This window comes from Plectrocnemia conspersa, unplaced genomic scaffold, assembly GCF_051122295.1.
Source record: "Plectrocnemia conspersa isolate PC_06_02 unplaced genomic scaffold, ASM5112229v1 ptg000002l, whole genome shotgun sequence".
In the NCBI taxonomy this organism is placed as follows: Eukaryota; Metazoa; Arthropoda; class Insecta; order Trichoptera; family Polycentropodidae; genus Plectrocnemia; species Plectrocnemia conspersa.
In genome coordinates, this window is record NW_028277166.1 from 14,104,266 (window position 1) to 14,130,784 (window position 26,519).

The window sequence follows — 26,519 nt, forward strand, 5'->3', positions numbered from 1 at the left end:
AAAGTGGGAGTGGTGTCGCATGCAACGAAGAAAGAGATAATGCATGCTCTTTCGTGTAACGGTACTTCGTCCAGATGACATGGGAATCTTATGAAGCTTCCTGGAGTATGATGATTTTATTTTTGAAATAGGTGATAAATTTAACAATTTATTATTATATTATATTCAATTATATATTACAGTCCCGTAATCATTTTATTTTTGGCAAATCAAGTTAATGCAGAAAGATTCCAAAAGTTGATAAACATAAAAATGAGTGAAAGTCTCAATAAGAGATTAGATACAGATAAAAGCATGCAATATAAATTAGAGTAAATTGATGAAGAAATATAAATAAAAAATGTATTTTTTTAATACATAATTTATTAAATACGTACCAGATAAATTTAAAAAAAGTTAAATAAAATAAAGTTATGGATATAAAAAATAGAAAAGTTATTTATACAAAGATAATATTCTTTATAATAAAATGCAATATAATAAATAATTTATAATTAAAATCGAGACAGTATATATGTACGTATATAAAACTAACAATATGCTTAAATTTACTATTAATTATCTTAATAAACTATAATAATATATAATACAGATTTTAATAATGCAATATAAACATTTTGAGAAACTCTCTTTCCTCGCGTATGCAATAATTTGTTATTTTTTATAGGCTCTCCTTTCTCGACATTTAACTACAAGGAGTCTAGTTGACAAGATATTTTTCACAACAACCTATATAAACATGAATTTCATTACATAAACCCACCATAAGCGATTTAAGTACCTTACGAGACGCATCGCATTCTTTGCAAAATCAAGATGATATCATTATTGAAAGGGATAGTAAGTTTAATTAATTTTTATTTAATTATAATTTATTAATTACTATATATATTTTAGATTTTCCTATCTGCTTTATTAATCATCAATGCTGATGAAGACGGAAGATATAGGCCAGAAAAATATAATGCTGGATCGTAAGCCCATACCTCTAAATTATGTATAAATTAATCACATATCATATAACGAAAATACATTTAAGATACAATCCTGGAAATGACGGACGCTATAATCATGTAGGTGATGGAGGTGGAGGACAATATAGCGGTGGTGTTAATAAATATACTGGAAGTAACGATGGAAAAAATAGTGCGGGTAATGCTGGAAGATACAATGGAGATAATGATGGAAAATATCGGCCAGATGGTTCTGGTATATATGAGTGAGTATTTTATTATTATTATTATTACTAGATACAATATATATTATTAATGATTTTTTATATGATTTTAGTGGTAAAAATGGAGGACCAGGAGGGTTTTATTCGGGAGGCGGCGGGCAATATACGGGAGGTGGCGGTCAATATACTGGAAGTGGTGGTAAATATTCTGGAGGTGCACAAAATAAAGTCAATAGTGGAAGTGCTAATAAAAATAATAGAATTGGTAATACCAGACCTGCTACTAAGCCAGCTCAAGTTTATGTCGCAAAACCAAATATTCTCGTGAATAGTGGCGATCACGATTCAGGCAAATATAGGATTTTGCGTCAAGAAGACGATGTTTTGACGGACGGATATCATTATTTGTATGAAACCGAGAATAAAATTCTAGCTGAAGAATCAGGAAGAGTTGAGAAAATTAATGATAAGGAAGACGGACTGCGAAGCAAGGGGTTTTATGAGTTTGTAGCACCTGATGGAGTTTTATATCGCGTGGATTATATTGCTGATGAAAATGGATTTCAACCTACTGGAGCACATTTACCGAAATAGATAGGATTTTAAGATTGATGTATTTGTGCACTAAATAAAACTGATAATATTAACGATATGTTTTATTAAATATATAAATAAACAATACCATTATTTTAAAATACTGATAATATTAATATGAAGTCGACAATTAAAAATATTTTTATTACAAGATTAAGAATACAGATAATTAAATGCTTTAAGATTTATTTTTTATTTTTTCTATATCTAACATTAATACATTTGTACTTTTTTCCAATAAAATTGCCAAAAAAGTGTGAATCGTTGAATGCAATTCGAAAAAAGTAAGTTTTTGTTTATAATCTTATTATCGAGAAATGTAAAAATGCACAAATTTTAAGTATGCCATAAATACATATATAAGTTAAAAAGTGAAAGTTCTATTTATTAAAAAAATAGCCCAATGACATTTCTTATTTTTTAACCATTTAAAGCCAAATTATTTTATATTTATTTTTAAAAAGAGATACTGACGCGTAAAGAAAAATAGCAGGTAACTCACTAAAAAGTCGCTGGCGTTTAAAGGGTTAATGTGTTGAATTAATACAATTATTGTCTAATTATATTATAACTAATTTGTGAATTTTAAAAATCATACATGTGGCTTTTATATACGTTTGCAAGTTTGCAGATATAATTTTGTGAACTTCAGCATTTTTCGATTCGGTTCTGGCTATATGATTTTTAATTGTAGTATTTTAGAGTTTTTATTTTAAAATAATTTTATTAGTAAGTTTTTTAAATTTTTGCTAACATTGTATTAATATTATTGAATATATTATCATAAAAATAGTGGCAATATTTAGTCATAAAAATATAAAGTAGATTAAAACAAATATATATGTAAATATAAGCAAGCTGAGATAGGTTAATTTGATTACAAATAGTACGCACTTATAACATAACAATTTAGAGAGAATGCGTTTTAAATTATAGCCAAAATTAAGATTTAAATAAAAATGCTTTCTTTGACTTTTCTAAAACCAAATTGTATAGAAAATCTTAAAGAAATAATATACATATTATATATATACATATGTCTAATAGGGAAGAACATACTTTCGTGCTTTTTCTGTTAACTCACACCTTATTAATCTTTAATAAATAAAAATTTATATTAAGTTTTTTTAATTTTAATTTATTATATCGTATTAAAGGAAAATCTTCCCAATTACATTCCTTACTGTCAGTATCTATGGCCGAATGTCATCCTCTGAGTAAAATCAGATCAACGTACTTTAAAGGATCGAAAAGAAGTGGTCCGAAATGTTATATGAACATAGGTGCTGATCTTGTCCTAGTCTTTAACAAATATGTTATCACTGTAATAATTAGATTCGTCATTTATAAGAGAGCTTAAAGTTCTGTCTTCTTTTTTCAAAACTTGTACCTGTATTTTTACTTTCTCACTTGCCTGAAATAGATACATACATGTTGTGGTCCTGTAAGTTCAAACTTAATTCTGATAATTTTTAGAGAATGTCACACAAAAAATTTATCAATATTATATATTGAAGTCATGCATTGCTTCTTCAAATATATACGCAAGAGATTCAAAATTATTACATACAGCCAAACATGTATGCAAACTAAATGACACTTATCGGGTACTTAAAATTCCTCTAATTTTCAGCAGCTCAGCTTCAAATAATTCTGCACAGAAGCGTGGCATATGACGTAAAGTTTATCAATAAATGATTTTTTTCCTGAAGTTTCCTTGACACCTACTGATAATTTTAGTCTGTAATTAGCACAATGTCAAACTCTAATAAAAGGAAAATATGATGGTAGTTTTTTCGCTTATGGTGGTTGATTCAGCAATTATCAATGAAATTTTTGTCATCATTCAAAATCATAAATTATTTTTTTTTTGCTACAATTTTTAAAAGTAACTTTTAAGACTTTAAAAACCGAAAAAAGATGCCGGAACGACATTCATATGGGTTATATGACACATTAGCACTATTTATAATATATTCTCTTGTGGCAATAAAATGATTTTATAACTCATTTTGAACTACGAAACGAGATTAGATATTTTAGGTTGTATTCAATTAATTTTCATGATACTTTTGATATCGCTTTTATTATTGTTTGTTACAGTATCGTAAATATTCTTTATTTTCATAAGAATATGGTTAACTATTTTTATTAAATATTAAAAAAAAAGTTTGATTTTTATGATTGTATTATATTATACAAACAATCATTAAATTATGTTAATTTTAAATGAGATTTTCTAGTGTTTTTTTAAATATAAAATATAATATTCTCACGCATGATAGTGATTTATTATATAATATGATTCATTCCATCACCCTCAAAAATAATAAATTTCTAATTTGATTTTTTTCGCCTCATCCTTCACATACTAAAAAATATTAAAAAAATTCAAAAAACATTAGAAAAGGTCATTTTTATGATGACGAGAAACTTTATTATTAAAATATTAAAATACAACTTTGTATTTATATTAATGACATAATTTTATGACTTTTAGCGATGAATACATATTTGGAGCGAATGTAAGTAAAACACGTCTATATCTTCCCCACCTGTGGGCGTTATGGGTGAATCCGAAGAATTTAATTATCATAAAATAACGATATTTCTAGCTGATCTTCGATTTTGAAATCAAAAGTGATATATTGAGAATAAGATCGAGAAAAAATGTATATATTCGAAGGCTAATCTGTCGTATTTGGATTTCGAGAATGAATACATATGCAACAATTTAATGTAACATTCGATCGAACATCTTTTATAAGAGATCACATACAGAATGTTTTAGTTTTGTATTGAAAAATAATTAAAATATATAAAATATAAATTAATGCTATAAATTCTTTAGAAATGTGAGCTTTTGAATATATTTTTAGGCATGTGTGCTAATATATTTTTAATAGAGAGCATCCTTTATAATAGATGATCAAAATGTTGCGACCCACATCCCTGTCGGATTCTTAAGATATCATTAATGGCACCACTTTTTGGAGACACCTTGAATTCTGATTGATTTTGAACTTATTAAAATGCATTTCGTCGTATATAAAGCAGGTCTACTACTTTATCAACGCCATTGGGGAATTGGTTTTTAAGACAAGTAGATCTATTTTAACGTAAAATGTATAATAAACTTTGGGTGAGTGCAAAAACTTGCCTAAACAAATGGCATGACGCAATTTTCTTATCAAACGATTAATTGTTACAAGTTTACATGATTTTTTTATGTGTAATTTGATACGTTAAAAAACAATGATCTTGACTTTTTGTAATATTAATGACTTTTATATATAAGACGCAATTTTTTTACAGTTTTTATTTTTGCTAATCACTATTGTGATAGCTAACGACGATGGACAGTATAGACCAGGACGATATGGCAATGAAGGAAAATATGTACATACTGGTGACGGGCAATATGTTCATAATAAAGAATCACACGGAAGTGGTTTTAAGAATATTGCCCCTCCTTTTAAATCATCTGGATCTTTCGGATCTTCTGGATCATTCCGTTCGACTGGATCTTCTACATCTTTTGCCTCAGCAAAATCGTAATATATTTTATTTTATTTATAATAAAGATATTAATATCTCTCATTTTATACTTCTATTGTTCTATGGCGCTCACGAAAAGCTATTAATTATATTGTAGTTCGTGCCTATGTTATAATTTATAACACTTTTATAGACATATTATTTATTTATAGGCAAAGTAGTAAATCTACCAAAAGCTTCGCCAGTTCCAATTCAGGCAACAATCAATTCATAAATCGATTCGTCGTGGATACAGCATCCAGTAATTTATCTCCATTCAGACAACCTGCTAAAGTATCTGGAAAAGGTAATTTTGGTGCTTCAAAAGGCAATGAAGCAAATATCAGAATTTTGAAGCAGGACGTGGAAATTAATCCTGATTCTTACCATTTCGCATACGAAACCGAAAACGATATTAAAGCCGAAGAAGAAGGGAGATTGATAAACGTGAATACTAAAAATGAAGGAATTGCCGCTACAGGATATTATGAATATATAGGTCCTGATAATATTAAATATAGAGTCGAATACATTGCCGATGAAAATGGTTTTCAACCCCTTGGCGTTCATTTGCCGACACCGCCCCCAATTCCAAAAGAAATTCAAACGCTTTTAAGGAACCTCGGCAAGAAATGATAGTAAAATAAACGATAAACGAGCTTATTAAAATAACCAAATATTATTTAATTATTATAATGCGCTTTAATAAAACATATTGATGAATCAACGTTGTTTAATTAATTCCCTAAAAATGAACGAAATAATAAACAAAGCCTAAATGACTCTTAAATCTTATTAAAAAGCCATAAAAGTCGTCATTAATATGACAAATGTAGACATCCTTTGCTTGTCATACAAATATGAAACACGATCTCCGAAGCGATTCTAAATTATGAATTACGATCAAAAGAGCCGTCTAAAATATAAAAATCATATTTATAATCTGTTTTGACCATCCTTCGCATAATCCAGAATTAGATAATCAATAGCGATGATTTTAGACGTATCAAGAACGAACGTAATAATATAGAATATATTTTAATAATATCAAAAAACTCGTTTCAGGTTGCAAATCGACTGACGACGGTGGTTAATGTTGTGCTCTGTGTATAAAATTGTTAATTTATGAGAATGTTACGTTACGTTACACACACATGATTTTACTGTGAGATAACGAAATAAGGCGCGGATGGTTCAGATTTTTTTCGCATTTTTAAAATTTAAATTTATACGACATTTCACATTTGATTTGGCTGTGACACAAAGTCTATTCGTAATCATCGTAACAAATGGCCGGTGAGACATTTAGACTGATGTATATGCATGATTTAATTTTTGTAGTAATATTGAAAATGGGTTTTGCAATATTATTAGTGACAATAACTCAGTCGGAAGAATCGCGGACCATCCGTGTTGTGAAGCTTTAAAGTGGTAGCGCTTTTGGAAATATTTGATATTTTTTAATTTTAATTAAATGCATTTCTTAATTCAATGTTTAGGAAAATTAAAGTAGGGGTTTTTATTATATTTTTATTAATATTTTACATAGATGTATATCATTAATGAAAATTGACATATTTTACATGCGACACAAAGCTGAATTAAGCTTTTCCTATTTTATATCTAAAAAATAATTTTTATGTTATTTATTCTACATATTGTCTTCCTATGTGAGATGCTTTTGCATATGGCAGTGCTACTTATATTTTTGTGCCGTGACTTTCCGATTCAGTAATATTTTTTTGCTTCGTAAAAATAAATAAATAATAAAAAAAAAACATTTTGTTTAAATATAATATATATTACTTACATATATTAAATCTTATTAAAATGAACTTTGGTTTGAAATAAGTTTCGAAAGCTCATAAAAATTTAGTGGCATATTAGATAGGTTGAAGATTAGTCGTATTTAAATAACAACCATTTTAACAATTTGTTCATCTTGGCTCACATATATGTATTATTATATTAGCATTATTATTTTCAGAGATTAATTTATTATTATTTGCTTTTAGATTGTAAATTTATTTTAGCCAGAATGCACACAGATGACTGCAAATATTTATTTATTTAGTTAAGATAGCTAATATTTACACTAACATACATTTAATACTTAACATAAACATAAACAGAAAAAAACACTTAATATTATAATTTATTTCTTAATGCACAAAGGTGCTTTATTTTTGCGGATTATCCTAGGAATATTAATATACAAATTCACACATCCATACATAAATTTATGTACATCTTTAATTATTATTAAATACTTATTAAAACACACTGGTAACATATTATTTTATAGCATATATATAAATACTAAAACATTAATTTTTAATATATTATGAACATTTAACTATTTTTATTTAAAACTACTCTCATTGTCCAATTTTTTAATTTTTGCAACATCTTTTTATTAAATTTATTAAAATTATCTAATATTGTTGCACAATAAATAAAATGAGACAATATAAAACAATTGTATTTTTTGTGTTTATACTTAACATATTTTTCATTCTGGATTATATAACTATTTTTGTACTATTTTTTTAATATGTAATTAAAATCTTTCTTAAAATTTATTTTTTAATCTACAATTACTTCTAAATATTTTATACTATCAACTATTTATATAATAGTTATCTATAATTATTTTTATATTATTATCTAACATATTTTATAATTTATAGACACTCATTTAGTTTAAGTACATTATTTTTTTACTTATGCAAAACATTTATGTGTAACGCAAATAGATGTATTTTACATTTTTTTTATTATTAATTATATCAATTATATATAATATAAATATAATAACATGTCAGTGCAACTAACGAAAAGTGATTCATAATTTAATGATACATTTTAAACTAAAGTTATTTAACATTATCACCTGTGCAAAATTTGAAATGAGTTCCACTTATAGCTTAATAATATTGACAAAATCTAATCACACTTTACTTCAAAATTTAATACCATTAACGCTAGATTATATTTAAAAAGATCTTCTGAAATATATATAAATATATATACATGCTTAAATGCAGTGGTAAAACAATTATGTTATAATATTATTCAAGAAAAGTCAAGTAAGTATTTAATTTTTTTAATTCAAAACCATGTGTTTAGTTTTTTTGTTGACGCATGATATATAATACTTTCAGTTACTTTTATTAAAGTGTAATTGCTTTAAAAAAAATTTACTAAAAATATTTCGTGATCCGTAGGTTAAGAAATAATGCCCTAAGATGTTACGTTTATTGAATTATACGTAAATTGTAGCTATAAATATTATTTCAAAAGGTAAAAGTGTAGACTTTGAATAGGTGATTGTACTTATACATAAACTATTTAGCTTTTTAATGCAATAAATTTATCTCTATTAAAAGTATTTGTTATAAAATTGGCTTATACGTCAAAGGCATTATGGTTTCTCAATATGTTTCATTTCAAGGGTATTCCTAATTTTACTTTTTGATTTTCTCGAGAAATATCAAGAAATCTTGATATATATATACAATATATACAAATGTAATATATGTATATAAATATATTATTACAGTTTATTATTGTAAATATCTTATCTTATTTATAAACAGAGAACCAGATGATCGTCATAGATAACTTTAATATGATGATGATTTGTTATAATGAACGCGAAAAATTAATTGATTGAGCGCCGAGTTACAAAGAAATGCATGGTTTCTATATTTATGCCAGAATCGTAAAGGAAATTGTTAATAACTATTGTTGCAACTACATTTTTTGTATTTCAACTAAGAAAACGATAAAAAAAATGAGATTCAAGTTAGTCGACAGGAAAATTTTATGGCGTAACTGGAAAGCTCTCATAAATTATTACAAACTGCCGATTGTGACGCGGAACGGTTTCTTCTTATCTGATTATTAATGTATTTGTGGAGGCTTATTAATTAAGGCCAAATCTGGGCCACACTCTTATGACGGACGTGACGGCGGCGTAGGGCAAAATATTCACTGGTGGACCTTGATAATAAGACGACGACCAGCGGAGCCTCTTCCGCTGATCATTATCATTTACATATCAAAACAAAGCTATACAAATAATATATAATACACATTTTTATACTTATCTTAAAAAATGCATATTAGCTTTCAGAAAACACTTATTTTCATTTTAGAAAATATAAAAATATCTCGCAAAACCACATAATCCACTAATCTAATGTATTGGTGACTATGACAAATATTACCTTGAATTTAAATACAAAATTGTTTTAAGAGCTAAAGACAACTTATCAATAATTTCAGTACTCAAATTAACACTTAATTTGTTTCCTGTTTACTTTATTTTTTGCTTTAATTGTATAAGGTTATACAATGTTTTCCCTTAAATTATTACCACAAACGTTTTGTTTTATATTTTGATTTTTTATTAAATTTTAGTTATTAACAATTTGTAAACATGAAAATAGTTATAAACCAGTAACATGTATATTATAGGTAATTAGTATGTTTATAAAATTATTTATATTATTGAAATACACATTAAAAAAAATATCATTTACTATATAACTATTATAAAATGCATAAATTAAAAAAAAAATTGCAGTGGCCTAATCTATGTGTAATGGCCACTCGTCACCAACCGTACACCAAATTTTTTTTGGTAATCCAAAAACAATTTGGTAGATATGTTAAGCCGGTAAAAACAAATCGTGAACAATATTTTGCCATTCAAATACTTCAAACCTATATTAAAAACTTCCAAGAAAGTATGCACATTTTCCAATATCTAGCCGGGACCCACCCTTTTTTAAGCAAATGTTTTTAAACACTTAAAAATATTTGTGAAAAAATAATTTTAATCAAAAAAAGGCTCATTGAAAAATTTCAAGAAGTCAGCAAATTTCTCAAGAAATGAGAATTCTCATTTCAATATTTTTCTCGAAAAGTACTCTAGATATGTATTATTATACTCAGTTTGTCTGTCTTAATGAAATTTGTACACGAAAAACTAGAAATATTAAATTATGCTAAGCAACTGTAGCATTTTTAAAGAATATTATTGAAGTAGAAACTTCATTCTATTTTTTTCAAATGTATTTTATAGTTTTTTACTGAAAAGGAACTAGATTTAAATAATTGTCTAAAAAACGTCGTGCAGCATCTCAATATGCTAATCATTAATGAATATAAAACACAAAAAAAAATAATATTAAATCGTATTGTTACTAAAGATAAGAAGTAGATCCTTTACTTCAACACGAGACGTGAAAGGCAGTAGTTGGACGGCAATCAACCCTCAATTCCAACCCCTTGAATGCATATTATCTTATTTAGGAATATACCTCAATAAGACGCATTTGGTGGGATATAAAGGGTAAACAAGTACGACAAACACATAATGTAATCAGCTACAATATCTTAAAGTGACTCTGGCCATTAAAAGACCTTCATATATGATTCAAATATGCATAATTTTACACAGACAAGGTTCACCATCATATATTTAAAAAGATGATTAAAAAAATGAATGGATTATCTTGAAAACTCTTTACTCAATCATCGTATACTTCAGACATTGCTCCAAACCAATTATATAGATAAATTCCTGCAACATTTTAGATGAGATTATTTAATTGAATAGTATTACATGTAAGTAAATGCTGAATAAATAAATTAGGCTTTTTTTATTATTTTTAATAAAAAACTATCCTCTCATGATTTCAATGTTCAGGTGTATGCTTAAGGATTATTTTAAATTTAACAATTGCCTAGTAATTATATACCAATTTATTGAAATTGGAGTCACCGAAGTAAAGCACAGAAATTTTGTGATTTTGTGTGATTCAACTGATTTTTCATTAATAAAAACTTCTTAATAAATCCAAAATAATAAAGCGTAGCGTTAATTTTAAAATATGATAGAAATATCAATGCTTATGCTTTTGCAAAAAACTATTTAATAATACAAAATTTCATTTTAAAATATATTTATTTTTAATTATATTTAAAAGTTTACTTGAATTATTTTAAAAAAATGGTAAACCAAAATTTATTTAAGATTTTATAAATATTTGATTTAATATTTTTATATTTAGATGAAATAATAAATATAATATGTATAATATAAGTCAACGTAAAATGAGAATCTATCGATCAATACTGAAAGTTAAAATTTATTAATTAATTAAATTTTAAAGTTATTATTTAAATATAATTAAATTCAAAATAACTTAAAATAAAAAGTGATTTTTAATTAAATAAATTTATTTTTCTGATAATCAAAAAGCATTTAACCTTTATTCAACACTATTGTAATATGATTGTATTTTAAATAAAATTACTTAGAAAAAAACTAATACTAAATTTTCTTATTTGTGTTAATTAATAATCAAATTAATGTTGTTATTAAACAGTGTAATTATTAAATATTTATCCAAAAAAATACAGAAATAATAGTAATTCATTCAATCGGGTCTAAGAATACTTATTACTAGACAATTTGCAGTTATTCACCAGAATATGTTTAAATCTGAATGACTAAATTGTTACTTATTAAAAAAGGACGAATTAATAACCAATATTATTTTATGAAAATAAATATGTAAGTATTTCGTGAAAGTAAATATGTTTTATGTGCACTTGTGAGACAAACATTTATTAAGAATATTTCAATAAAAATTTTATCTATTATAGTAACTCTCATGTAGCAAAACCGTTTAGTGTTAATGAATTTATTAAAATATGTTTTTAAAGCTTAGCAGAAATAATCTGTCTTAAAAACGTACAGATATTTATCTAATTCCATAGCTTTGTGTGAAAGTAGCGATGTTACAGATATGTTTCAACTTCTTTCGAGAAATTTAAAATTAATTTAATATTACAGAAAAACTGACTTTTACTAGTTTTACTAAAGGACAATTTTTTTTACGGATTTGCATGAAGCAGAAAGGCAACAATAGCTTAACCATCACATGGAAAGCTTTAATTAGAAAATGGCCGAGTTAACATTTTTAGTAAATGTCACTGCACATTTAAATAAACTGAATATACCTATCCATGATATAAAAATGTTTTTAAAATTAAACCGACATTGTATCTATCTGAGAAAAAGGACAGTTTCTTAATTTACATTGAATCACTGACTACACAAAGCCACGTAAACAGCAATTAACATGCTAATTTCATTGTTATTTTATTACATGACTTCGTAAGACGATTTTAAAATTTCAGAAAAGAGCAACTGAAATTCAGTTTATTTGATACTTTATTCGCAATTGACATCGGCATATTGCATGAGAACTTGTAGGTATAATGTATATATTTAAAATCAGATAATATGCTATCTTTCGTGAAAAAAGTAACGTAGTAATCGACTCATCAACTGTTAAAACAACCCTTAAGTAAAATAATTTGTGTAGACATAATTGATTAGATTTATATAAGACTTTTCTTAAAAATTAATCTTGTATAAATATATCCCTTTATTTTTACAAACTTTTTTCAAACAAAATATGTGATAAATTATGATTTTTTCATTCTCTATACATTATATTATTAATTACACAAAAATAAAAATTAATTTAAATTAAAATGGAAATAAGTCAGAATTACATTTGTTTATTTCCGTTAATCTTTAAAAATTTGATGTTTTGCTAAAATTATACTGTTGATGATATATTTTATATTTATGTGTAATTAATATTATAATGTAAATTGATAGTTTCATTGGAAATAAAAAAAATTAAATAGCAATGAAAAAATATATATAAAACTTACTATATATCATATTGTTAAACGTCTTATTTTCATCAGATAAATATGAACTAATATTTTCTTTTCTAGTTATTTTTTTTAAGCAATAGATACTTGCGTTTAAGATATTTTAGGTACGTAATAATATTCTTTATAATTTACAATAAAAACTGTCTGGTTGCACTCTGCCACATTCTTGTCGAATTTTCATTTGTTTGGTTGTAAATTTGGCCACTCCTTCTATAAACGCATAAACTATATTCTATTTCAAATAATCAATTATACGTGTCGAATTCACTATATATAGAGAATCGAACAGAGGTCAAGACTTCATATACGTCTCAAATTTCATAGGAAACGGAAGGGCTCAATATGAAGTATTTGGTGAGTTATCTCGATAATATCAAAATCAAAAAATAGTGAATAAATATATCACATTATTTAATACAATTAAAAAAATAGTTTTTAAGGAAACTACTTTTCTTTTAATAAATTCTAATTTTTTTGTACAAAATATTTTTTTAATATGCAATACTAAGTAAAATTACAATCTTACTTATTAATTTGCTTTATGTTTATATACATATATCAAAATTATATTATGATGTAAATATGAGTTTCAAAGCAAATAATAAACTGAATTTAACTATTAGAGTATTAAAAAATCTGATCGGACAATAATATAAATTACAATCATAAATATTTACTTTACATAATAAACAAAAATTATTACAAGTAATTAAAATATTCTTGTTAATTATAATAGATGGCAATGATTACTTAGAATGTATATTTTTTAAGTAATTAATTTATTAAAGATTCAAATCAATATTATGTTCGATATGATTTTAATTATTTTAATTATCACTACAGAGATTTTCTCTTAATTTATTTAAATCATTTTTTATTATTATTTAAATATATTATGTTCTTTATCAAATTAATCCACTCGATTTAGTTACATCATATATTCTCAAACCGCAAATAATATTTAAATATATGATCTGAGTTTCAAACCATTAAAATACTAATAAATGTAAAATATAGTCTTAGAAATCTAATTTATATTAAAAATGCATATTAATTTACATATTTTTAGCTGATCTTTTTCGCTACCGTTGGATTGACCTATGGTCAATTTAACCGGGCTGCTTCGCCACAATTTAAACCGTCGTACAGACAAACAGGACTAGACAAATATGCTCAAATTGTAAAACAAAGTTCAGATGCATCTCCTGATGGTAGCTATCAATATGCGTGAGTATATTATTTTTCTTACTATAATATTTTTAAATATTTTTGTTTATGTATTGTATAATATTGTTATAGCTATGAGACTGAAAATGGAATTGCTGCACAAGAAACTGGGACTCCGAAAAGAATACCCGGAATTCCTCCACAAATCGCCGAAAGTGTTCAAGGTGGATACGCCTATACCTCTCCTGAAGGAAAAGTGATTTCTATATCATACATTGCTGATGAAAATGGATTCCGCGCAGCTGTGAGTAATTTAACTTTTTTGCTTGTATAACTTCTAAATATTAATTCTTATTTTTTTATAAATATATTTTAGGGTGATGCCATCCCAACACCTCCTCCAATTCCTGACTATATTTTGAGATCAATTGCCTATATTAAGGCAAAATCAGCACAAACTCCACAAAGAAGATTTTTCTAATTAATTAATATGTTTTAATTTTTTATATCACAAAAATGCAGTATTGTATTATCTAAATATGAATAATAAATAAGTAAATAATTTTAATTTATATTTTTTTATTGAAACGTTATTTAAGTAACTCCACATATATATGTATGACATGGTTTTATAAAAATACTTAAAATAATATTCATAATTATTAAATTACAATTAAACAAATAAATTCATTTTAGAAAAACTATTTCAATAGATAAAAAAAAGTTTTATTTGTTACATTTCATTTAATATTAGTATCTATATAAACTGCTTAGAAAGTTGTTTTTATTTTTGTAGCAAAGCCTTATTTTAATGGTAAAACTATTTTCTATTTAATATAAATAAACGCTTTCTCATATTATTATATAAAATGAAAATCTTATGTTTATAAAATAATCATCTTTATTTATATCACCATAAGATCCATAAACTCTATCTAAGAGCTTCTTCAAAAATAAATAAAAAGTTATATATGTTCAAAAACTTGTTTTAAAAATTAAAAATAAAACGCATAGCACTTATTTTTCTATAAATATTTACTGTACTAAAATAAAACTTTAAACAAAAAAAAATACAGAAATTTCCTAGTTAAGGAATTATTTCATTTTATCATTGCATTTCCTTTGTAATAACTATTTTCATTAAAGAAAAGTCACTTCTATCCATAACTTCGGTTAACCTTATGAAGAAATAATCCATGAAAGAACATAATGAGTTGTCCATTAAATATTAGATGTGCTTTGTACTAGTTGATATTTTAAATTGCTTTTCTTGTATAAGTCCAACTGCCAAAATATTTTTATCCAAAACAACGATGATGTGTAAATACACAATAATAAGAATAACAACAATGTTTTGATTAGTCTTATTAAAAAAACATTATTCGATCCAATTTAAAAATCCATAAATACTCACTCATTAAATATGCTAAAATAAATTTACCTACTATTCATATATGCAAATATATTCAAACATATGTTAATATAAAGATTCTTTAAATTAGGTTACTTCTTGTTTTGTAATAAAGTAGTTTATTTCTAGATATTTTTGTTATAATTACAGGATGTCATAAATTAGTATTCGTGTTGTAATTCTAGGAATACGGAACGAAATCAAAAGATTTTTTTGCTCTGAAAATTTATTTTACAAAACTTAAAAATAAAGACATTCAACGATACATGATTTCATACATTTATCAAACAGAATTTGAAAAATTTATAGACGGACCCTGAATAAAGAAATAAATCATTATTATTGAGTAGATAATAAAGCAAATTTGATTTAATAAACTTACTTTGGGTGATATCCGGTTTCGTCAGCAGTGTATTCAACATTGACGAGCTGTCCTTCAGGTGAAGTCCATGAGAAGGTTCCTTGAATGCTTTCAGCCACTTCTGGGGGATTTCCTGGTAATTGTTTTGGGACTCCTAAAGCACGAGCAGATATTCCATTTCCAGTTTCATAGCTGATAAATAAAATAAAGGTATATTAATCACATTTTAAATATCAGAGACAAATAAAAGTGCATACTTGTATTGGAAATTTCCATCCGGGTTAATATCCAAGTGCTGTTCTTTTATTTCGGCGGTTTGATCGGCGCCCCTCCTGTGGATGTTGTGTGCAGATGCACATCCAACGATTAAGAACAAAAACACCTAAGAGCATAAATATATAAATATGATTAAAGGAAAATAAAAATATATTTTTAATGTTAATATTACCAAGAACTTCATGTTTGTAACTTCTTCACTACTTGGCAGTACGAGACTGAGTACACAGTATTGCAAGGAGTGAGCTTTTTATATATATGAAAGAGATCGAAAAAGATGAACTTTTTTATATTGGCGCAATAAAAGAACTTGTTATTGGATAAAAAATATCTTTAACAATGTTAGAGATTGCTATAAAAAAGCAGTCAATGGGCGCCGATGTTATGTGGCAACATCCGACAAAATATACAACTTGTTATATCTCATTACGAACGATTGTTGAGTATGCATAAAAAAGAGATTTGTGTGTGGCTCAAGCCAAAAATATTTTTGTGACCCAGTGTACATTTTGACAGGGATATAAAAGTATTTTTACGTCAATATTTAAAAAAAGTATTTTTACGTCAATATTTAAATTAAAGTATTTTTAGGTCAATATTAAAATTATTATAATTTACGTCAATATTTTATTAATTTTAATTTACGTCAATATTTAATTAATTTTAATTTCAATATTACGTCAATATTTAATAAATTTTTATTTCAATATTAAAGTATTTTTACGTCAATATTTAAAAAAAATATATTATACCGAACTAGTTTAGAAATAAATATTGTACCTACTATAAAGAGGTGTTTCACTTAAAAAATATTCTTAAAAAGATTTATCTTAGATATTTATTTTAAAAAATGTTTCGTAACTTGTGGCTATGAAATATACTTATTCAGAAAATAGTTTATTTATTAGATCACCCTATAATATAGGGCGTACTTAATCTATAATTTCAAAAGTCTGGCTATTTCTACTTCTTGTGTAAACTTGAAGAATTTGAAATCGCCAATAACGTTTTGTTGGAAGGGCGTAAATTTTAATTTAAAATAGACTTATATATTATAGTTTAAACAATACTTTTACATTTTAAACATAATTTAACCCATAATAATAAACCTTAAAAATAAATATTTCATAACATTTGCAGTTTATGAGACAGACAGAAATAAAATAAAAAGTCGACTGAAAAAAAAATATATTTTTTCATTTGTGTTAATTCAATTATTAAGTTATTGTTTTATTCGTCTTTTCAATTGCAATCTTATCAAGTAATCTATAAATATTTTTACCAAATTATCAGATTTATAGTCAAACTAAAATTATGAGCTGAATTTCTTATAAATAAAGAATTTTTAGGCTTGACTTTAATTAATCTGTAAGTTAGTGCACATCTAGGAAAACTTAATCTTTGAATTATAATTATTTACTATTCAATAACTCGGATCTCACAAAAACTTTAAATTTGCACCCATGCCTTTCTTTATGCAACTTGTGTTATTATAATTTTTTAAAATGGCTTTTGCATGTTAAATTAAAATAAATAAATAATTAATTATGCTTCTAAATATCAAATAGCTGAACTTAACGCATGCATATAATAAGTGCAATGTATCACATATTAAATGAAAAACCGCTTTTAAGGTCAAATGGATATTTGCTTTGTATATGTATACATTTTATACTAACTATTAAATTGCGCTATGTAAGTAATTATATTAATAAACATATATATTTTTTACTATTATGTTCTGTCTCATCAGCGATGTAAATTATTTATATATTTTCCAAGAATATACTAGTATATAGGTTACGTTTATTGTGATTTTGCAAGCCATTGTTTCAATATGGTCTGCATACGGAATATCCATTATACAAATAGTTAAGAAATTAAAATGAAAGTTTATTAAGCAGTCATACGCCCATTCTAAAGACGTACTTTGTTGACAAAGTTTCGAGTCTTATTAATTTAAATACTTCAGATTAAAGCTGTTACATAATGTCGTCGTTAAAGGTACGGTATAAGAGTGAGCGTTTAAATGAGTTACATTATTAAAATTATAGTGTAATTATTAATCAATTATTTTTATTACAAATTATTGTTATATGATTAGGCTTACAACACGTCCCGTTTTATATAAGTTTTATTTTTGCTTCATCACCATCTCAAAATAAGCAAACCTTTTTTGTTTTTTTATTTTTCCTGGTTAAGAGCTTCATAATTATGGTAAGCTGAGATGGTATTATAAAATTTTAAATAAAATGGAAATAATTTTAATAAATATTTATATAAGAGAGCGGTAAATATTTAGTGAGGTCAAATTTAGGGGGGGTAATAGTATGTGTGGTTTTGTTGTTAGAATATTATTATTTGGGTTGCAACCTGGTCGTTGCAAATTTGTTCACCTTTTGACCACATTCGTTTGCCATTTAAGTGGCGACCTTCACATTTACAGAAGACACGTAACATCTGCTATAGTGTATCCGATGCAGAAGCGAAACTCGTCGGGAAAATTATAGTGGAACATTAAAGTTGGCAATGTCGACTTAAACAACCAGAATTGCTATTTATATCGATTATATTGAGGATAGCTTAAATTCAAGATTTTCTGAGATCATCGTACAATATTTTGGCTTTGCAACAATATTTTTCTCGCCTTAGTAATATTATAACTATTGCATTTTTACATTGCATATCTATGTATGTAGGTCATGCGGATTAAGAGTGACACGATCTATTCTAATGGATGCAATGATATTATGAGTTTTAATTGAATTTTAGTTATAATATTTAGAAGCAAATATTTATAAAATGAATCTTATAATTATGAAATTCCATCATACGTAAGTATTCAAAGGAAAACATTAATATTATAATCGTGACATAAAGGCGTGTTGATTAATGTGAATTTTGATGTTAAATAATGTGTATTTTATCTTGTGAATATCAAAATATTATAAATAGATATCATATAGAGATATTTTATATTTTATACGTATAAGATTATAATCATAATTTAATTTTAAAAATGTCTTTATCTATAAAGTTTAAACAAATATTTTTAGAAAAAGCTAGTTTTTTGTCATCTTGAAACATTGTTAAATTACTGAACCTACATTTAATAGGCTTTTTACAAAAGTGTATATGTTTGCTTTAACAGTACATATATTTCATAAGTTTTTCATTGAATTTTTTAACAATTTGTTATTCTTTGTTATTAAAATTAATTTTAATATATAACAAAAATATTTTGAAAAACATAATCAAACAGATTTATTGTATAATTATCATAGAATATTTGACAATACATAATCGATTGAATATATTGAAATTTTTATTGATTTTTAAATATATTATGTATTAGAATGTGTAATTTATTATTATTATTGTAATATTTATCTACTGCGATGATTTCTATCCATGTATAAATAACATTTCAATGCTAATTTTTAAAGACATTTTCCGAAGGCGAAGGTTGCGATCTTTCAATTGAAAATATTTGCATATGCAATAAATACGAAATAAATAATTATCAAAAAGGTGCATTTCGTAACAGTTTCTTTTCTCGAATAAAATAAATAAACATTGCATTCATCGAGCAAACACGTCACTATTCAATTTTTCCATAGTCCGCATAATGTTTAAAGACATCCATACATCCAAGTGCAAAGCTTTTAATGTGTGTGCAATATGTGCAAATTATAATACTTATTTGTGCATATATCCAAGTATAAATACTGCAAGTGCTCATGTGCCATGTGTCAATTGTCTATTAAGAATTGTTCGTGCAACAAGTGTTAGCAGCTGCATTAGATATAAACAAACATGAATAAGGTAATTCATTAATTAGTACCTATGCTTACTTTGATTAATAAATTAATTATATATGCGCAGGTTGTGTTGTTTTTATTAAGCTGCATAGCTTTTGCTACAGCAGCTCCTCAAGGTAAAGCAGATGAACCAATTCCGATCATCAAACAAGAATCTAACATTGAGCCTGATGGATCATATCAATATAGGTGATCATTCAAATATATGTTTATGTACAACAGATGGTTCTATTTATATAATATATGACACACATTTTCAGCTATGAAACTGGAAATGGAATTTCTGGAGAAGAAAAAGGAACATTAAAAAAATCTAGTGATCCTCAAGGATCTGATAGTATCGCAGCTGAGGGAAGCTTTTCTTACACAGCGCCAGATGGACAAGTTATTTCTTTAAAATATTCAGCAGATGAGCAAGGCTTCGCACCACAGGTAAATATATTTGTTTAATTTAAAACACTACCGATAGATGTCAATATAATTTAAACATAATTTCAGGGCGAACATTTACCGACATCTCCGCCAATTCCAGCAGCTATACAAAAAGCTCTAGAATATATAGCAGCTCATCCACCACCCACAGCTAAAGCTTAATTAATCAACACAACACAAATCAATCAAAATAATGCAGCAAGATAATGGGTAATGATTTATAGCTTATAACTATTAAATAACTTTTTTTTATTATATTTATATAATTATGAACCACGCTAGTCTATATTAGACTAATGGATTTACGATATACATATCTATTTATAAATATTAGTGCCATTTTATATTTTAATCACCTGTGTAAGCGTACAATGTGCAATACAAATAAAAGCAAAACAAAAATAAAGGATGTTTAATGAATAAAAAAACAACAAGGAAAACACTATTGTGTTTCATTATCTTATGGATCATCTGGTGAGACGTTAAGAAATGTGACAATCGACGCAAATTTGATTAATGTCTCCTTCTGAGGTTATGCATGTTGGAAGATGTGTCGGTATTGAGCAACCCGTTTACCTATAAACCCATAAACATGTTATGGTAAGCAATATGTTTACATTATTTTATAGTGAGTTTGTGTGAAATTCATTGAAAAATTAATAAATTCTATATGTTGGTAGAATCTGGATAAGTGTCGTTATTTTTATGTTACGTAATCATCCAGTGATTCAGATAAGTGCATCGTGTCATTTCGCAATTGTGTGCAAATACAAAAATGCTCATTACACTTCAATGGCAATAATATCTTGGCCGAGATTCAATCTGTGACATCAGAATTAATAATGCATTATCCATGACTTTCAATATATTTAATACTCATGAGATACATAAATAGTAATATTAACGCTTTTTAAGTATAAGTAAGGTTCACAAATTTTAAATCCATATTGATATAGAAGATAAAACTTATCCTTGACGTAAACTAAATAACTTGAAAGCTCTCATTGGATTAATTCTGCGCTTAAAAACACATATTTATATGTATATATTTAAATCAGCTAATTACGAACCATAAATAGACTATTTACTAGTACTTAATCTATTCCTTTTTTACCGAAGACAGTAACTTGAATATTAAGTGTTTTGAGAACTTCAATAAAATTGAGAACGAGCTTCAAATACTTATACATACAACTGAATTCCAAGCTTAAATACACTAAACATATTGGCATACTCAAGCTCAAAGGATTTGCTGACATTGCGGCCATTAAAAAAAACTAATAATAAATTTTTAATACTAACAGCAAATGAACATTGCCATAAAAATATTATGGAAGATCACATAAACTCAATAATCTCCAGAATCAGGGACTACGAAAAGCTTAATAATTTTATTATATCTTTCGTTTTATTCTGACAGGCGTAAACCCCAATGCGTTACAACGGGCAAATCTGTACAGAGTAAATCAATCAGACATAAATAGTCCAGTCAAATAAGGGTTTAACCTCGGAATGAAAGATAACAAGCTGAAATTTTGCACAGATCTTTGTTTTGGCGTTCTTAATATATGGTGAAAAGTCTCAAAAGATATCGTGTCTGCTAATCAAGATATTAAAGGTTAAAGGTCATAAAAATCGTTTTTTTGCAAATATCTCGCCTCTTTTGCGTCGCATGTCATTAAATGTTTAACAAAACTTATAGAAAATAAAATTTTCTACAAGTTTGTATAATTTATTTCTTCGTATGGTTAATGGTTTTCGAGATATAGCGCGGGGAGTGGGAAGCGCGCATCCGTTTATAGGATAACGCTATGTAAACTACGGAGCCAGAGTTACCTGTACATTCTTCCACAGTTTCGTAGAAAACATCGCAAATTGTTATCTGCTGAATGAACCCATCTAAAGCATTATAACTTTCAATCTCCATATCTTCAAAAATCATCATCGATAATGCAAAAAGTAATACGTATGGCCTCTGATACTTCTTGCAAAAGCGGGACCATCCAACATTTTGTCGACAGAATTCGATGCATAAATTGTACTGAGAGCTTTCTTGATTCCGCTTCCATTCATTATATACCCTATGCATCCAATAAAAGACATAAGCATATGAAAGCCTCCTAGTTTCACAACTACTCTGGACAAGTCTGAGCTAGCATCTGAAGCTGCTACGATTTCACGTGCTTTTATGTACAACGGCTGATCAAAAGTTATTAAGCATGTTCTTTGTTCATGGTTCTTGGCAGTGTTTATAGCACACTGTAATGTAGTGTAAATTGTGTCCATATTACTCACAGGAAGATGAATAAAAGTAAGAAACAGAATCCGAGAAGTTACAAAGTTCTCATTGTTTTTTGTAAGTTGTTCAATAAATCCATTCCACCCTGGCAACGGTGAGATATTTTTCCACTTTCCGTACTTCCACAACAAATCAACTACATTAAATATTTGTTCGGTTAGTTCTTCTACATCATTAAAATTTTGAACTTGAATCTCTTGCTCAATCCGGGTACGACATGATTTTCATACACTAGAAGGGGTATATGTGATAGTGCTGCTAACTCCTTTGCACTTGGTTTTGTTGTAAATTTCTTTATGCGGTCATCAGATATAACTTCAGATTTTAGAGTTATTATTTTTATCATTCTCATTATATGAACAGTATTATAGCCATCAAGAGTATAAATATTTTTCTGCATTATCTGCTGCATACTGTACTAAGGCACTTGACTATGATGGTTGATTACGAGGCTGTGGGTGATAAACAGCTAAAATTTAACATTTTACAGTATCACTAAATGAAGCGAAAAAACCTAAACTTGACAAAACATCCAAAAGTCTTTTTGGATGTTTGGCCTATCTGTATTTCTTCTATGAATAAATACAGATAGGCCTATTAATAACTGCGAAGAAAAGGACCGTTTTCGTATGGAAGTCATTATAGCATGACTTATAGCTGTGTATTTCGTTTTAAAATGCCCCGTCTTTCCTTTTCTGTTCTTTATAATAACTTCTTGCAGAAAATGTAATAAAGTTTTCGGAATTTCTTCATTAATATTTTACTCGGGGGCGAAAAAGACTTGGTCTCAACAACAGAAGATCGAATATCTTCTCTAATAATCGCCGCAGCAGCTTCTACTACGCGCAAGTGTTCTTCTTCCGAAGTGCCTTTTTTATTTTCATACCAAGCTATGGATAAAACTTAAGCTTGAGCATCGCGGAATGATCCAATCTTCGTTGTAATTATAATATCAGTTAAATACTTTTCTCTTAATTTGGAAATGATCTTCTTATCATCTGGTACATACTCCGTAAGGACATCTCTCAACTCTTTCAATTTTTTCGCACAAATTTCTTGTCGAGTAATATTTCATTTTTAATTCTTAATAATACAATGAAGAAAGTAATAAAATTATGGTTCAAACGACTTGCCGAGACCACTTTTTCACGATTGTTTACTTTTTCAAAGCTTATACCAAGTTAAGCAGGTAGAAATACTCGCTGGATTCTATAAACGGATGTACGGCTCCCACTCTTCGCGCTATATCTCAAAAACGGTTAATGATACAAAATAAATATTAGAACTAAACTTGTAGATAATTTTATGCTTTACAAGTTTTGTCAAGCATCTAATGACGTGCAACGCATAAAACGCGAGATATTTGCAAAAAAAACAAATTTTGTGACCTTTGACCTTTGATATCTTGATTAGCAGACACGATATTTTATGAGACTTTTCATCCTGTCCTTAGAACATCAAAACGAAGGTCTGTGCAAAATTTCAGCTTGGTATCTTTCATTCCGAGGTTTAGCCTTTATTTCGCCTTATTTGACTGGACTAAAAGAAGTAAATATTAATCACCAGACTGAAAGACTTGTAATCGGGGACATCTATATTATTTATTATAAATTATGATGTGCTATACAATTTATGATCAATAGATGTCACTGCAGCTGAGGCTGTTTTTTTTTAATAAGAGTGAATTTTTTATGAATAAAAATTCGAGTGCTGCTGCAGGGGCTTATAATTAGCTAGTTTTAACCGCTTAAAGCAAAAAGGGTTTCTTTGTTGAAATGGGACACTACTACGGGAAAATATTTTTGTCATGAAGTATCCACCATAAATCAGAAAAGAGCAAAGGTATCCGTCGCATATGCATTATCAAATAATAAGAATGGCAATCTTTTAAAAAAAATATAATATCGTATAGTAACTCATAGTTTAATATAAAAACGCTTCAAATTAAATTTAAGCTTTACTAAATCAGTTAAAAAAATTTTGTTTGCACTGTTTTATAGAGCTTTTACTACGCTCTAATTTTTAAATGATATTACTATTGCGATATATCTAAGTTAAATTTTCACGTGCTATCTCATCTCAATTAAATAGCCATTCGGGTCAATGATGGCAAGCGCTCCACAAACGTTAATAATGCAATAATAGTCTTCGCAATATTTTTTTAACGCACATGTGTTTTTATTAAAAAATAATTGTTGGTAGATCACATCTTGCATTAATGGTTCATATCATATAATCAATATATTTATCAAAAATCTATCAGAGATCTTGCAATAATTTTTTATAAATCGACGAGAGGTGTTTTCATTGCCGCTCGAGTTTTCCGCGCATAATTCCACAAAATGCAAAACTCCAATTTGCATCGTCGAAGCGTTTGTCGCATATGAAAATATTCTCTATTGTAGCAGACGTCGCGACTTAAAGGTCGTAAGCGACGCACTTTTGTATGAAGTGTACAGCTTTTGGTCATCGAGGTCGTAGAGATGCTCCTCGGCCGCGTCTGCGGATGAAAGTGAAAGTTGTAGGCTCACTTTTGGTCTCTTCTGAAACATTCGCCACAGCCGACAAAATATTCAATTAACGCCGACCGCCGTTATACCGCTGAGACAAACAACGGCGCTTAGGACAGTTATGAAATTGCTGAGAACAAAACGGACGACATTGTGGCTTACTTACCACATTGAAAATCCGACGTGAGGAGCTTTGTTATGACATATGTACATATATCGCATCTAAGTTAGACCGACTTGTCTATCTAAACTGTTATATGATTCAAATTTATTATTTTTGGCAGTTAGGACGTCATTCGTCGTCCCCAATCGGCTTCCGTCAAAACGTACACTTCTCATTTTCATGCTGGTGCGATTTTCTACTTTTGAATATCCATTGAAAAATCGGACACGGTTTTCTTTTTGCATGTCGTCTTCCTCTTGTGCACTCGCTCGCTGCAGATGCAGGAGATCTAAGCGACAGTGAGACAAAGATGCAGTTTCACAATATTTTCAACGGATTGTTGTGCTGGTTTAGTATTCACGTGGGATGATTAATGCTTCAAAAATATTTGTTTATACATTTAGATTAAATGTTACATAAGTTTATTAGTTAAACTAAATACAAAAATCAAGACTTTTTTGTGTTAAATGTATATTATATAGCTTATTTAGATTATTATATTATATATATATCAGTTTATCATAAATTGTGAACTCCCATAAATTGTTCATCAACAGCTTGAAAATATTTAAGAAAAACGTGAATAAATAGTGGCAAGAGTAGCATTCATTAGTCTTCACCTGTCTCTAAATGTATGGCCTCTGCGTATATATGGTTACCTACATTTTAATTTCATGAATCAGAATATGTTTAAAACATGTTATGTTTAATGTATTTTTGAGAAGTATAAGCAATTATCTGCACTCATATATAAAAACAAACATTTTTCGTTTCAAATAACTATATAGGTGTATATAGGAATAGAAACAGTAAATAAATAAATAATTATATACTTATCCAATGCCGATATAAATATAAGTTTAGAAAAAAAATTAATGTAAAATTCAATGTGAGATAGAGATACTTATTCATATCTACAGGTAAATTGGGACATACTTATAAAATGAGATAATCCTAAAATAAAGGTCGTTTTTTAATAAAATAAAAAATCACTTTATTTT

General features: G+C 27.0%; 5 protein-coding genes across 5 annotated transcripts; 4 read left to right on the plus strand and 1 right to left on the minus strand.

Annotated features, from left to right (window-relative positions):
- Window positions 1-702: 702 nt before the first annotated feature.
- Window positions 703-1,824, plus strand: LOC148237777 (uncharacterized). Its single transcript, XM_088203991.1, has 4 exons — window positions 703-840; window positions 898-974; window positions 1,040-1,219; window positions 1,291-1,824. Exons 1-4 carry the CDS (start codon window positions 817-819, stop codon window positions 1,769-1,771), a joined length of 762 nt encoding a protein of 253 aa, XP_088060117.1. The 5' UTR covers window positions 703-816; the 3' UTR covers window positions 1,772-1,824.
- A 3,022-nt stretch (window positions 1,825-4,846) lies between these two features.
- On the plus strand, window positions 4,847-6,035 carry LOC148237778 (uncharacterized). Its single transcript, XM_088205202.1, has 3 exons — window positions 4,847-4,913; window positions 5,087-5,325; window positions 5,482-6,035. The coding sequence occupies exons 1-3, from the start codon at window positions 4,896-4,898 to the stop codon at window positions 5,942-5,944; spliced, it is 720 nt and encodes a 239-aa protein (XP_088061328.1). The 5' UTR covers window positions 4,847-4,895; the 3' UTR covers window positions 5,945-6,035.
- A 7,323-nt stretch (window positions 6,036-13,358) lies between these two features.
- Window positions 13,359-14,813, plus strand: LOC148237779 (endocuticle structural glycoprotein SgAbd-2-like). The gene is made up of 4 exons (XM_088204003.1): window positions 13,359-13,432; window positions 14,148-14,305; window positions 14,378-14,549; window positions 14,622-14,813. The coding sequence occupies exons 1-4, from the start codon at window positions 13,421-13,423 to the stop codon at window positions 14,724-14,726; spliced, it is 447 nt and encodes a 148-aa protein (XP_088060129.1). The 5' UTR covers window positions 13,359-13,420; the 3' UTR covers window positions 14,727-14,813.
- Window positions 14,814-15,763: 950 nt separating this feature from the next.
- On the minus strand, window positions 15,764-16,519 carry LOC148237780 (larval cuticle protein LCP-17-like). The gene is made up of 4 exons (XM_088204015.1): window positions 16,466-16,519; window positions 16,275-16,399; window positions 16,039-16,209; window positions 15,764-15,972 (listed from the first exon to the last, which is right to left on the minus strand). Exons 1-4 carry the CDS (start codon window positions 16,475-16,477, stop codon window positions 15,960-15,962), a joined length of 321 nt encoding a protein of 106 aa, XP_088060141.1. The 5' UTR covers window positions 16,478-16,519; the 3' UTR covers window positions 15,764-15,959.
- A 3,479-nt stretch (window positions 16,520-19,998) lies between these two features.
- Window positions 19,999-21,232, plus strand: LOC148237781 (endocuticle structural glycoprotein ABD-4-like). The gene is made up of 4 exons (XM_088204081.1): window positions 19,999-20,118; window positions 20,179-20,303; window positions 20,375-20,546; window positions 20,613-21,232. Exons 1-4 carry the CDS (start codon window positions 20,110-20,112, stop codon window positions 20,706-20,708), a joined length of 402 nt encoding a protein of 133 aa, XP_088060207.1. The 5' UTR covers window positions 19,999-20,109; the 3' UTR covers window positions 20,709-21,232.
- Window positions 21,233-26,519: the final 5,287 nt, after the last annotated feature.

What these genes read in the sequence shown, in the direction of transcription:
- LOC148237777 (XM_088203991.1), top strand. Translation starts at nt 817, where the DNA reads ATGATATCATTATTGAAAGGGATA. An exon ending in GAAAAATATAATGCTGGATC is followed by an intron (nt 975 to 1,039) that starts GTAAGCCCATAC and finishes AATACATTTAAG; the next exon opens with ATACAATCCTGGAAATGACG. An exon ending in GATGGTTCTGGTATATATGA is followed by an intron (nt 1,220 to 1,290) that starts GTGAGTATTTTA and finishes ATATGATTTTAG; the next exon opens with TGGTAAAAATGGAGGACCAG.
- LOC148237778 (XM_088205202.1), top strand. An exon ending in TCTTTTGCCTCAGCAAAATC is followed by an intron (nt 5,326 to 5,481) that starts GTAATATATTTT and finishes ATTTATTTATAG; the next exon opens with GCAAAGTAGTAAATCTACCA.
- LOC148237779 (XM_088204003.1), top strand. An exon ending in GATGGTAGCTATCAATATGC is followed by an intron (nt 14,306 to 14,377) that starts GTGAGTATATTA and finishes ATATTGTTATAG; the next exon opens with CTATGAGACTGAAAATGGAA. An exon ending in AAAATGGATTCCGCGCAGCT is followed by an intron (nt 14,550 to 14,621) that starts GTGAGTAATTTA and finishes AATATATTTTAG; the next exon opens with GGTGATGCCATCCCAACACC.
- LOC148237780 (XM_088204015.1), bottom strand. An exon ending in GATGGAAATTTCCAATACAA is followed by an intron (nt 16,210 to 16,274) that starts GTATGCACTTTT and finishes TTTATTTATCAG; the next exon opens with CTATGAAACTGGAAATGGAA.
- LOC148237781 (XM_088204081.1), top strand. An exon ending in GATGGATCATATCAATATAG is followed by an intron (nt 20,304 to 20,374) that starts GTGATCATTCAA and finishes ACACATTTTCAG; the next exon opens with CTATGAAACTGGAAATGGAA. An exon ending in AGCAAGGCTTCGCACCACAG is followed by an intron (nt 20,547 to 20,612) that starts GTAAATATATTT and finishes ACATAATTTCAG; the next exon opens with GGCGAACATTTACCGACATC.